Raw genomic sequence first — 13,832 nt, 5'->3', positions numbered from 1 at the left:
TGCAAAATGTAAATAATTTACTTTATAGTAATAAACTAATTATATAAACATGAAAGGTAAGTATACTTATTTGGTACTCCTAATTAGTATTCTATCCAAATTTTTGTGCTCTTTAATTTTGTTTTGTTTAAATAGACCACTTTTTGCGTTGGTAGGAATATGCAGCAGATTATTTTGACTCAAATTTGCTTCTTTTTATTTGTCCAAATCGAGATGACTCTAAACAATGTGTTTTTTTTAGTTTTTTTTTTAATTTTCTTATTTTTAATTCTTTTGTTGTGCCTTTTGCTTTTGATAAGATATGATGGTGTTCCCCCTTGCTTTTTTTTTTTGGTACCATTCCTAACTTTATTGAGAGCAGATTCTTGAAATCAACGCCCATTCCTCCAAAGAAAAAGAAAATTTGGGTCGCTTTAATAAGTTTTGATTCAACTTTGTCATTAAATTATACACTTCTCGACCAACAAATAAAGTTTTACTACAAAAAAGGAAAGAAATATGCTAAAATTGAAACAATTAATTGTTTGAATCCAAAAATACGTTTAAACGAAGGTATAAAAACTTTAGAAGAACTTATTGGTTAGTTTAATTTTAATTTATCGGTTCAGTTTATAGATTATTGGATTGTAGATATGCTAAATTGTTATTGAACCATTAAAATATTAATTTATCGATTATTGTCGTTATCAATTATCGATTTAACCATTAAGATTTCACACAAAAAAAAACTTTGAAAATGACTTTAAAATAAGGTGACAACTAACAAACCAAATGAAATAAGTTGACAGATTGCATCTTGTTCAAAGTAAATACTGACACCTTGTAGAATTATCAAAAGTCCGAGACAGTGAGAAATAAAAGTATGAAATTAAATATTAATCAAAAAATTTATAATATAAATGTAATTTATTAATATACTACTCGGCTTACCCATTAATAAAAAATTCAAACGTTTAAGAATTGATATCCGATATAAAAATAATCAAAACTATTACCGAATAAACCAATTACCCACTATCAATAAAGTAATAATTTTTTTCAATTTGAATTATTAATTTGGTTCAATTTTGAACAATCCTAATTGTCATAGTGAAAACATGATGGATGAGTAGACTGTGGACTGACGCGTGTCTTTGGCATTTTAATGTGTTTTATTTATTTCCAACTAACTCTCTTTAATATAATTAGTACTATCAACTAATCAGTTATCAAGATACCAAAAGTATGCTCTTGGTGACGTACGCTTAATTAAATGATCCTTTTTTATTTTCAGTTTTACATTTGTCAGAAATAATACAAATAAATGAATAATTGCAATATATATAGGCTCAAGAAGTGAAACATGCTACCAATTTTATAATTGTACGTCTTAGTTTTTTTTTTTTTAATAAATAAAGATAAACTTTAATATTAAAAAATAATAAATGTTTTGCATTTGTTGAAGCATCCAGCTACAGGAATCATTTTGATTATGATAATTAATTAAAATTCTATATATGATGGATCAGTGGCTTACAAATATTACAATAATGTACTAAATAAAGGCCTCTCGAGGGTGTTGTTTGGTCCATATATGTATATTACCCTATTATTAAACATTATTATACATTAAAACTTCAACAAAAGCACAATTATTAAGCCAACAACATCCACTCCTAAATTAACTAGGGGGACATTTTTATTCCTTTTATTTTCTACACTTATCACACTCCTCTACTTTCTCTTGTCTCAGCTTAATTTAAAGGCGAATCTAAAATTAGAATGTTTACATAATTATAAATCTAAACCTTTTTTATTTACTGGAGTTTAAATAAGATAATAATAGAATTTTAACTAAAGATATATTAAATTTCAATGTATCCGTACCTTCTACTCTATTTCTATTTTTGTCGACCTCTTAAAGCTATATAATTAAAGATGGACTTAACTATCGTCGAATTGAAAATGCGGATTAAATAAAATTCTTTTCACGCTCATGTCACATGTATAGAAGTGGCGTTTCCACTTGAATCTTGATCAATTGTGAAGAAAAAAAAAAGTATATTTAGGGAATTGGAATTGTAGCATGAAGGCCGTAATTTATTAATTTATTTACATTGACGATCTCAACTAACTACAAAGAACCAAAGCCGTTCAATTGTTTATAGTATATAGTTTATTTACAACTCTCACTTTCTTATATAATAAATAATAAACATTAATGAACTCTAACCAAGTTGAGGAATTTTTTTACAAAACAACATTGCATCACGGGTAAGTGGAGTACGTGACAGATTGTGCAAGTTGAAGTTTCATTAATTATTTGCAAATTACTTGGATCTCTCTTTTTGTGGACAAGATCAATGAACGAGTTTTGTAATAAGTAAAAATGATTAATTAAAATAGGAAAGATTTCTGTATATTGCTATTGTGATGATCATAATTTTATGCAGGGTGTATTAAATTAAATATGGGACCAAGTAATATAAAACGCAAAAGAGAAATAAGTGTGGATAAGTAACTTTACAAATTGAGGTGCTTTGTTCAGGCATCAAGAAAGACATAAAAAGGATAAGAAAAGATCTTATTGAATCACATTAAGAATTATATATTATACATATATAGTATAGTATATATTTTTGGGGACAAGGAGCAATTGCTTTAACGACAAGATATGTATTTTTTTAAAAATTATTTCAACTCTTTAATTTAGAGATCCCAACAACCGCTACTAAATAATAAAATAAGAATTACGTATAAAGAGACGTATCCTATCTATAAGAACCACTTTGTCTTGCGTATTATATATCTTGTACTTTGGTCTACTTGATCAAATGGGACGCACCAGAAATAGAATGGACAACCAAAAAAATTCATTTTTTTTTCTAATTTAGAAAATTAAGTTTTACGCGTATGTTTCACGTTAATTGTTCACTCGCTTGAATCAGACTCAATCACATTTTGAGTTTGGAGGATCATTCGTTATTCACTCTCTTGCTATTGCCCGTAGGGAGCACTACAACCAAGATATGTATTATCATATAGAAAGAGGTGAAGCATAGCGATTCGTACTACTAGAAAAGTTATGCTAACCAACAGACAATACAATCATTCGATAGCTGCTAGGCACAAAAGAACATAACAAATCACGTAGATAAGCCTTTACCTTTGAGGGTGTGGATGAATAGTTGGAAGAGTCGGTCTTGAAAATCGAATTATTTTTAGAGATATCGAGATATTTGGGGTTCAAATCCCTCTCCATCCACAAAGTCATAAGTACTCGATTTGTTGCCTTATTTATAGATAAGAACGAAGTTGATCGACTCGATTCAACTTAACTGATATATAGATGGAATGACCGTTTGTGTTATATTTAGTTAGGACCATATCTCCCTTTTCGTCTACAACACAACTAAATCTTACCCTCACCCTTACCTCTCATTTTATTAGTCTAGATTATATACAAGTGTGTTTAAGATGATATTTNTCGATAGCTGCTAGGCACAAAAGAACATAACAAATCACGTAGATAAGCCTTTACCTTTGAGGGTGTGGATGAATAGTTGGAAGAGTCGGTCTTGAAAATCGAATTATTTTTAGAGATATCGAGATATCTGGGGTTCAAATCCTTCTCCATCCACAAAGTCATAAGTACTCGATTTGTTGCCTTATTTATAGATAAGAATGAATTTGATCGACTTGATTCAACTTAACTGATATATAGATGGAATGACCGTTTGTGTTATATTTAGTTAGGACCATATCTCCCTTTTCGTCTACAACACAACTAAATCTTACCCTCACCCTTACCTCTCATATTATTAGTCTAGATTATATATAACTGTGTTTAAGATGATATTTTTTACTTGCATACCAGACACAAAAAGATGAGAGAGAAACCAACTTACTTTTTAATAAAATATTTTCCATCGGACCAAACACACCCTAAATATGCTTTTACAAGTTGCTTGAGGAAGTTTGAACTTTCAAGTTTGGGCCTAAAAGAAGAGCCCGTTGGGCATATGGAAAAATAACGTGAGTAAACTAAGTTCATCTAATTATTCGAAACAGTCATAGTCTAAAAATATGTGCACGGATATGCAATATCAGTTGAAATCATTGAATTACTAGTGGAGACAGGTATCATCTAAACTATAATTTGTTACATAATTTAAATTCATATTAAAATTAAGTAAATTTTTTAACTGTTTAACGTTATAGACAAATAGCCTTTTGCATTACAAATCCATGAATTTTCATGGATTAGTTATCCATACTTTAATACCAACTAAAATGTATAACTAAGTTTGCATTAGTTATAGATCGGTTGAAAAAAATGTATCAAATAAGTTACTAGTAATACATAAAACTAATACATGCAATTTTTTTTCTAATATGTTCTACCAAACGACCCGATACAATGTCTATAATTAAGATTCAAATTTCAAGGATGGATAGTTCGTCTTGGAAAAACAAAAGGGAAACAATTTGCCACCAAAAACCCCCTTTCTTTGGCCCTAAAAAGGAACTCCGGTACAGTAGACTGCCGGAGAAGGAAAATAAGCTCTCTATCACAAGTTGAGATATCGGGAAAATTCAAAGAAATCACCACTTCAGCTAAATATCGTTTTGGCTCAAGATGCATGTTGCAAGGGAAATTAGGAGTTCAATGCAAAAATATCATGGAGGCAGAGTTTTTTAATTTTTGGTTTGAGAAATTTAAGCTCCTTGTTCCTTGATCAAGTACCTTTTTCTTTTCCTTTAAACGTAAATCAAAATCCCAGAGTTGATTTCTTTTTCGTTATTCCATTTTATCAATTTGCCAGAGAGGGAAATATAAATAGTTAGGCGTATGATTCGTCCCACATCGGTGCTGCAACATATATGTCTGTTGTTTATAAACTGAGCAACTACTACCTATGGACACGACCTTACTTGAACAGGATCTGTTCTATAGGCTCGTACCACTGTATCCTTGATTTCTAAGGAGACAGGAAACCAAGTCTGGTTGATGAAGCATGGCCATGTGACTAGAGCGTGATTAACAGCTTGCTATGCTCCTCGAGCTGTGGCATCAGTTGATGATCGTTCTTGAACCTTTAAGAGGTTTGAGATGGTCTCATGGCTGTCTGACAGACTCCTCATTCTTTTTGTTCCTCTTTCGTTCTCCGAATTCTCGCTGTGCTAGCTTTCTGTTTCAGCACTGTTTGCTTCCATTTTGGGTCGCCATTTTTCAGCTTCTCTTTGCTATGCTCCTCGAGCTGTGGCATCAGTAGATGATCGTTCTTGAACCTTTGCGAGGTTTGAGATGGTCTCATGGCTGTCTGACAGACTCCTCATTCTTTTTGTTCCTCTTTCGTTCTCCGAATTCTCGCTGTGCTAACTTTCTATTTCAGCACTGTTTGCTTCCATTTTGGGTCGCCATTTTTCACCTTCTTTTCAGTGATGTTTTCTGACTGCAATTTAGAGTTCTTGGCGTTGAACGAGTAAGAAGGCTAGTAGTTAAAAAGTGACTAAGGATGATTCTCAAAGCTATTCGACATAGAGTCAACGCTGTGATCCAAAGGCATAAAGCGAGGAGAAGTACACTTAACTCTAATGGTAGATAAATAATATGATTGTATTCTAGTATTAGAAGACAAAATAGTCATTGAGGTGTTTGCTTACATAGTAATAAAGCTGCTAGGAAGCTTACTATTACAGTTACGTGTGTAATGGTATTTTCCACCTGAACGGCTGACTCATTTTAATACAAACTGAATGTTTGGCACTGTCAAGTTTTGAATGTATGTAAATTGAGCAATAGTAATATACAGAAGTAACAATCTATGAATAGCTATCACTTGTTTTATTGCTGACAAAGGAGGACAGCACCTACTAAGCTTTGCTTTGCATTTGGTATATCACACCCTGTTACTGTTGCAAACAATCTGTACACATGCCTAACTTGTAGATGAAATATAATAGGAGAATGAACTGCAGTTTTATTACCGAGTTCCTGATAGTCAAGGACCCTTACAGAAACAAGTGAGGAAAAAACTGCCAAAAAGTGGATCATGGCATATGAATCCTCAACATTTTACAGACAATACTGGGAAAAACAACCCTTCTTCAGAATGTATTAGAATAATAAAATACACACAGGTGTGAAGCACTAATACGCAACTCACACGTCTTCATCCTTACAGCTTCGAAGCTGCATCCTTATCTAAAAACCAAACTAATTCTCCCTCGGGTGAAACCATCTGCACAGGCAGCAAATCAGAACTTTTATCATCACCTAGCGATTTATGCACTACATCTGCCTTCCCAGCACCTACTATAGCAAGTGCAATATTTGCAGATGAGTTTATTACAGGGAATGTAAATGTAATCCTGTTCGGTGGAGGTTTTGGAGAGTCCTTGATGAAGGTGACCCACTTTTCTTTCTCATGGACAAGAGGATGCCCGGGAAATAAGGAAGCTATATGTCCGTCTGGACCCATACCCAAAAGCATTACATCAACTTTTGGAAATCCACTCTCTTTAGAGATGTCTAGAATCTTGCTCTTAAGTAAGTGCCTTAGACAAGTCTCGTAATCATCTGCCGCAGCCTCTGCTGATAATGCATCATTTATGGCATACACATGACCAGCAGGAATAGGTATCTGCCAAAGAGAAAAGTTAAGGTGAGGTTAGAAGTTTGGTAGAAAGAATTAAAGATGTCAACTTAGAATAATGATGAAGTAACAGCTATCATAATTCATAATAAGATCAAACAATGTGGGCAGTTCACATGTGAAGCAAGTACTATGAGCAAATTGAAATCCAAAATGATGCCCTTGGCAGCCATGCATCACTAAACATCTTTTCTGATACGAATTGGATAATTTAGTTCACAACCATCTTTATTTAAATAGTCTGTGCTTCAGAGCTAGTCAGACTGCCAAATAAGATGTCACGACAACCCAACTTGTTCGGGATAACGAAGAGACTTAACTGAAGGTAAGTAGGTCAACATTGAGGGTGCAATTCAAACCCACTTATTCATCCTTATATTAGAAGGAATCCAGCGAAGTCAACATAAAGTGTCCAACTGATCTTATCAGCAGCTCCACATGGTATTGAGTTGGGCAGTTTTTGCTCTTTTAAGTTTCCCAACATGCACAATTGACAATTGTGCTTAAGCTATAATTACTTTTCAGTTGATCCTCTAAACCTCAACCCCACTAAACTCTTCTAGCTACAAAAATCTCCAAATCATTTCTCATTAGGTAATCTCTACAATTGTAAATGTTTGAAGTATTTTGCTAATATTCCATCATTTTTCATAATACAAAACCCCCCACAAAAGAAAAAAGGGACCTCAGTTGTTTAAGGAGGGATTCAGGGGTTGACAGGTTCTATAAGAAGTAATTTTCTATAAGAAGTAATTTTATATCAGAATTCTGTGAACCAAAAGCAAACTTCAATGTTTTCTAATAAAAAAGTGGATTCTGTTTATTCCAACATTTTCTACAGTGCAAAGATTTTCTTTTTCATTTGTTGTTTTTACATGAATTACGTAACATCATCACATATCTTAAGAATATGTAATCTAAAACTTATTTAACATACAGCTTCTCCGCACAGTTGGTTCCATGGTAGATATGATCATGTATACCAATTGTTTGTCTTCGTCACATATGACCAACCCCCTCCCCCCCTCCCCACAAAAAAATAAATATAAAATAAATAATATATATATATATATATATATATGGAGAGAGAGAGAGAGAGAGAGAATCCACATAGGTAGAGATTGTTTCTTCCGTCCATCTTGAAGAGACTATTCAAATGACAACCCACCAACCCACACCCAAAAGATCTAAAATCCACATCCAAGTGTAGACTTACCACACTTTACTTACAAGGATGTCTTAAGTATAAAACTCGATCTGGCTAACTAGCGTTATTTTCTATCAAATAAAAAGAGAGGGGATTAGCTTTTTGTAGGAGCCGAAGATGGGCGTATCTTCACTTCCCCTTCTAAGTCAAAAAAACTAAAACTGATAAATTGGTTAATTTTTTATTTTTTTCGAGGATAGTAACACTAATCTATATATTCACAGGGGTATACTACATCCAAAATATGTAGTTCCCCTTCAAAAGGTATTACAGACTAATTATATTGCCGCCTATCACCACTATTTCTTACAAATAATCTAAAACATCCAAGATATCTTCTGCTTGTACTAAAATATTCTGTTTACACCAAAAATAAAACAACAATAGATAAATTGGTTAATTTTGCAGAATAGCTTTGCACATTATTGATCGAGTGTGCCAAAAGATAGGGCCAATCAACATGGAGCTAAAGCCAAATGGCGACATCCCAAGGGGGTGAATAGGGGTATCAGTTGCAGGGCTCAAGGTTCTTACGTATACCAAGTGCTTCTCCCCTGCACCTCAGTGGTAGGTTCCGCTTACCCATAATTTGTCAAAAAGCTTCTGGCAAACACTCATTTTATCTCTAATGACAATTATTTGTCCTTTCTCCTACCTATGAAATCTAATTACTTGTGACGGCTTCTCCTGTCATTTTAGCCCATTGCAAAGCATATGTTTCTCTCAAATCACAATAGAAATTGTGTAATTCTCAAATGTAAACGTGAGAAAGCAAATATTGTACACCCCATAGAGGTAGAAAGGGGGAGCCATCTTTCTTTCTGCATTGTCATCTTTTACGATGTCAAATACCAGCCAAGCACCTGAGTCACCACACATTTAATCAAATAACATCGACTGTCTTTGCTCTATCTAAGAAGAGGCAGCAGTCTTTGGTTGCAGCTTACCACAAGGATCTTTACTTCCTTAAGATTTTGGAATAGTAAGGTCTGTAGATCATTAAACTGAATCTTGAGAGGTGCTTCCCTGGAAGTTTCTTCCTCGTAGATCTCATGAAACTTAAATGATTTTCGTGCTAGCACGTAAGAGCAACATTTATTATTTGATCTATTGAACAGAGAGTGCACAAAATGTGTTAAAGATAAGAAATCTAGTGTGAATTACATTTTAACAGGGAACATCATATCATTTTAGTTCTCACTGATACATTAGCAGGCTTATCTTACTTAATTTCTTAATCTATGGGACTGCGGAAAAAGATATGTTTATAGTATGCATGACTTGCATTCCTTGTTCCCGCTGGCCTAACGCCATCACATAATTACTTTCTCAACTGATTTTCCCAAATATTTCATCTGGAGTTGATGAATGAGAATCTGAAAAACTATTCTCCATCAATACTGTGCACTTTAGTCTCTGTTCACATTTTCCCCCGCAAAACTTATTTCTCAAGGAGATTGAGACCATCGGCATAGCTCGTAACTAGAAAAAAAGAAAACTTTTTTTATAACCTGGTGTTCGGGCACCTCTACTAATACCTAGGGGTATCTGATTGAACAAATGAGAAGAAATCACTAGTGCAATAAACCTACTGCGTCCTACATTTCAATCGGGCTAACAAGCAAAAGATCACAACAGTTGGGAAAAACAACAAATAAACAGAGGAGTGGTGAAATATAATGGGAAGAAAGCTAATGAAGAAACTACACTACACACTGAGGCAGCAGCAATAAATAAAATCAATACTTATATTGTAGGAAGGGGAGCAAATATACCTTGGATAGAAAACCATCATAAGCAAGCAAATAATTGCTGTCGGGATGATCCTTTGGAACCACTCTCTCATCCACCCAGAAAACGTGCCATTTGGACCAGTCTATTGAATCAATATATGGTGGCTCCACCAATTTCCTGCGACAAACATTAGCAATCCAAAATAATACTAGTAGAATCGAATAGAATTAATCAATGAATACCTGAGAGACTTGATAAGTGAACCACCGGAAACAACCACAGTAAAAGCATCTCTCTCTTTGCAAAATTTCTCCGATAAATCGGCAGTGTACTTCGCTAGAGCCACAGCAAGTTCCTCCTCGGAATCGTACACTTCCACTTTCGCGCTCACTCTCTCAGCCATTGATGCTTTTGTACGGCACTGAGATCTCCAGGAATTTGTACTCAACACTGAGTTTCTCCGATGCGGGTGAGAGCAAAAAAGTGGCTTTCCAACAACAAACGAAGAGGTCAACAGAATAGGTCGGCGGATAGGAGAGAATCGGGTAGGCGAGATGCGCGAGAGAACGGGAGAAGAGGAGACTAGGCTCAGTGCACACTCAGCCATGTTACTACTATTAAATAAGAATGAAGTGACTGGTCCATCGGCGACACACAAAGAAAGAAGTTAGTCTGCTGGAGGTTTTGGGTTGGTGAGCAGCTGGGCGTGGCATTCAATGTGGTTATTTTTTTTTGGTAAAATATAGAGAAAACGATCATGCTCCGTATTTTATTTATTATAGTTGTGTTTAATTTAAAGAGTAACAAAAAGTAGTAATCAAATTGATTGAAATGGTGCTTAATTTGAAGAGTAACAAAAACTGTTCTTTGATTCCTTATAATTTTAATCTCTATTTTATTATTATTGCATAACTAATATCTCTACCTTTTTAATATTTACATAAATTTAACTCTAACTAGCTGAATTATAAATAAATTATCCATAAATGATTACCATTGTTTGTAATATATAGAAAAAAACTATCATTCATCCTTCATATATAGATGTTATGTTACTTTGGTCTTTCATATATCATAGTACTTGATTAAAATGAAGCTTAATTTAAAGAGTAACAAGAAGTTTTTTTTATTCCTTAGAATGCTAAGGAATCGTTTAGAGGTTAGAATGCTATATTGGTTGATAATTTTAAAAGTTATAAAGAAATATATATTATTATTGGAAACTCACATAAATCCCACTAGTTTGTGAACTAATTACATAAATATACTTTAGTTTACAATGTTATATATTTTACCAAATGTTGCTGCGTTTAGATACGTTGAGATACATGTATCTCATAATACATGAAGTCAAAATTTAATATAATTTGTTCTAGATACACTGTATCACTTGCCTCTCCCCCATCTCGCTCGTATTTGTATCCTATATACATGCTAAACACATCAGATACATACAAATACACGTATCTAGTGTGATTCGTATGTACATGAGTTACATAATAAATCTCACTTGCCTCTCTCCATATTTTAGTGCACATGGTAGTAAAAATACACATATCTAGGTATATTTTCCTTAATATATGGTAGGAACTTTCTCTTAGTGATAAAATACGTAATACTTTAAAAGTATATGTAATAATAATATATATGGTAGTGGAGTATATCCAATTATGCAGTTTCTCCATTATTTTATGCCGGATATAAGGTAGAATAACTAATACATATTTAACTATCACTCGATGAATAATTAATCTCTGCATAAAATTATACATAAATTCACCCATAACCAATCCATATATTACTAATATTAGCACAACTCTAACTAGCTGGATAAAAAATAAATTCTCCATTTATTAGTTTTCATACAACTTATACGACGTTTAGGAGGTAGATAGAAAATAAGTTATTCATAAAATTATTATGACGTTTGGTTGATAATTTAGAAACCTACATAAATAAGATGTATAAGTTACGAAGAAATATGTGTACTAGTATTTTATGGACAATAGAAGATAAAATAACTAATACATGGAGTATAAAATAATACTCCATAGATTTATTCAAAACTAATTCTTACATTACTAATATCTGCATAATTCTAACCAACTATCAAACAACTCCCGTATCTTTTACTCGTTCGGTAATTTAAGTAATGAAGGTAAAATATTCACATACACATATTACTCAATTAAGTTTAAATGTATGCATTTTTATTTTTAATTATATTGCTTGATTTAGCGTAAATAAATAATTACCATTTCTACATCTAAAGCATAATTCATTAATTTGTCATATTCAAATGCACAAGGAGGTGAATATAATTACAGAATTTACACAGGTGGTAAGTGAAATTTACCCTTACATTGGCACACTCGTACGACGTCGTTCTCATCAAGGGGAAATCCTAAACCCTAAAATCCCCCAATATAAGCTTCCTGAAGAAAAAAAACCCTAATCTCCATCAGAAAGATAAGATGCAGATCTTCGTGAAAACCCTAACGGGGAAGACCATAACCCTTGAGGTTGAATCCAGCGATACCATCGACAATGTCAAAGCCAAGATTCAGGACAAGGAAGGTATTCATCTGTTAAAAATTTGATCTTTTTTTGGTTTAATTTCTTCTCGTATTTGATCTATGGAACTGAAATGGTGTTCAAATGGAACTAATGAATGGATCTCAACAAATGAATTTATGGGTTCTGTATATAGGTATTCCACCGGACCAGCAGCGACTGATCTTTGCTGGTAAACAGCTTGAAGATGGGCGTACACTGGCGGATTATAATATCCAAAAAGGTCTGTGTTGGATTAACAGTTCGCAATATTAGCGATTGTTTTATTGTTTATTAATTTGCCTTTTTAATGAATTTTATTTTGTATAAAACAGAATCAACTCTGCATCTTGTCCTGAGGCTCCGAGGTGGGATCATTGAACCGTCTCTTATGGCCTTAGCCAGGAAATACAACCAAGAGAAGATGATTTGCCGCAAGTAAGCTCTACATTTAGCGCTTTGGTTTACTTATCCGTATCATTTGATGAACTCCACATATCAAATAATTGTTGTGTCAAGATGCATTTATTTCAATTGAATTTAAACTCTTTAAGATGGTCTGTACAAGAATGTTTTTGTGTTAAAATCACAGTCCTTTATGAATGCGTGCTTAGATTGCATTTGGGTGTCAATGTCTTGACCTTTGCTTAGGTTGCATTTGGATGTCAATGTCCTGACCTTTTCCACTGATGGTTAATAAAAAACTTCCAACACGGTGATTAAATGGATAGAAAGCTAAAAATGGTGGATGGGAAGTTGTGAGTTGGGGTTTATTCCAAAAAAAAACATCTCTGGTGCAATACCTTGAACACGAAACTAACAATATTAGTAGCTGTTTCTCTCTGATTCTAGCTTGCACACTTTGGGTTGTGTGCTTTGGCTAAAGGAAAATTAAGGTTCTTGGAAGGCATCTTATGTGTGAAAATCTACCAAATATTATCAACAGATATCAACCCTGTTTCTAGATCCTCCAGTATAGCCATTTTACACATTTATGTTCTAATATTATTTTACCACATGGTGTGCTGACGTATGTATTCATTTTAAAATGGTAATTTGGTATACCGGAAGTGTGTTGTTTGCTCAAGAAACTGTTGAACATGTCCATTTTCTCTTCAGTTATTATTATATCATTTGAGGGGCACATGTATCCAGAACTCCAGTTTAATCATATTTTCTTTCTGCAGGTGCTATGCCCGTTTGCATCCACGTGCTGTGAACTGCAGGAAGAAGAAATGCGGTCACAGCAACCAGGTAACTTCTTTTGAATTTTCTGCAAGATTTAGTATCATGTAGTTCAACTGGACTCTATACACTAAACTGTTTCTTTTGTTACTTGCTTTGCAGTTGAGGCCAAAGAAGAAGATCAAGTAGACAGTCGGTTGCATTTCCTGTGGATATGCTATGCCAATCACATGATTTTGTAGTTCTTTTGCTTAGTTCACATTTTGGTGGATCTATTGTTGTCTGTTTAACTGCGGCACATTTGTTTAGACCCCAGTTCCATTTACAAAAAGAATTTAGTGCTCTTTTGAGTTTGTTATGATTATGGGATGTGTTTGTTTTCTTTATTTTCGAGCAAGTATTGTTGGTTCTTTGGTTGGCGGGTTTTCTGTTATTACCAGCAGTCGGCATATCTCGAATGTTGTGATCCTACTCTCTTAGCCTTGAGACAAAGGATCTAAAAATTTACCTCCGGT

The 13,832-nt window shown here is 33.6% G+C and overlaps 2 protein-coding genes and 1 non-coding gene across 3 annotated transcripts; 2 read left to right on the top strand and 1 right to left on the bottom strand.

Moving 5' to 3' along the window:
• The first annotated feature begins 4,904 nt into the window (after nucleotides 1-4,904).
• LOC125861059 (small nucleolar RNA U3) lies at nucleotides 4,905-5,118 on the top strand. Its single transcript, XR_007445929.1, has one exon. It is a non-coding gene; the product is annotated as a small nucleolar RNA U3 (small nucleolar RNA).
• An 824-nt stretch (nucleotides 5,119-5,942) lies between these two features.
• LOC125859525 (probable 6-phosphogluconolactonase 4, chloroplastic) lies at nucleotides 5,943-10,354 on the bottom strand. Its single transcript, XM_049539294.1, has 3 exons — nucleotides 9,822-10,354; nucleotides 9,621-9,756; nucleotides 5,943-6,626 (listed from the first exon to the last, which is right to left on the bottom strand). Exons 1-3 carry the CDS (start codon nucleotides 10,184-10,186, stop codon nucleotides 6,162-6,164), a joined length of 966 nt encoding a protein of 321 aa, XP_049395251.1. The 5' UTR covers nucleotides 10,187-10,354; the 3' UTR covers nucleotides 5,943-6,161.
• A 1,697-nt stretch (nucleotides 10,355-12,051) lies between these two features.
• LOC125859530 (ubiquitin-60S ribosomal protein L40) lies at nucleotides 12,052-13,735 on the top strand. The gene is made up of 5 exons (XM_049539299.1): nucleotides 12,052-12,156; nucleotides 12,290-12,376; nucleotides 12,468-12,570; nucleotides 13,320-13,386; nucleotides 13,480-13,735. Exons 1-5 carry the CDS (start codon nucleotides 12,054-12,056, stop codon nucleotides 13,504-13,506), a joined length of 387 nt encoding a protein of 128 aa, XP_049395256.1. The 5' UTR covers nucleotides 12,052-12,053; the 3' UTR covers nucleotides 13,507-13,735.
• The last annotated feature ends 97 nt before the right edge of the window (nucleotides 13,736-13,832 follow it).

The sequence above is a fragment of the Solanum stenotomum genome, chromosome 3, assembly GCF_019186545.1.
Source record: "Solanum stenotomum isolate F172 chromosome 3, ASM1918654v1, whole genome shotgun sequence".
In the NCBI taxonomy this organism is placed as follows: Eukaryota; Viridiplantae; Streptophyta; class Magnoliopsida; order Solanales; family Solanaceae; genus Solanum; species Solanum stenotomum.
This window is presented reverse-complemented; position numbering and strand designations above follow the sequence as displayed.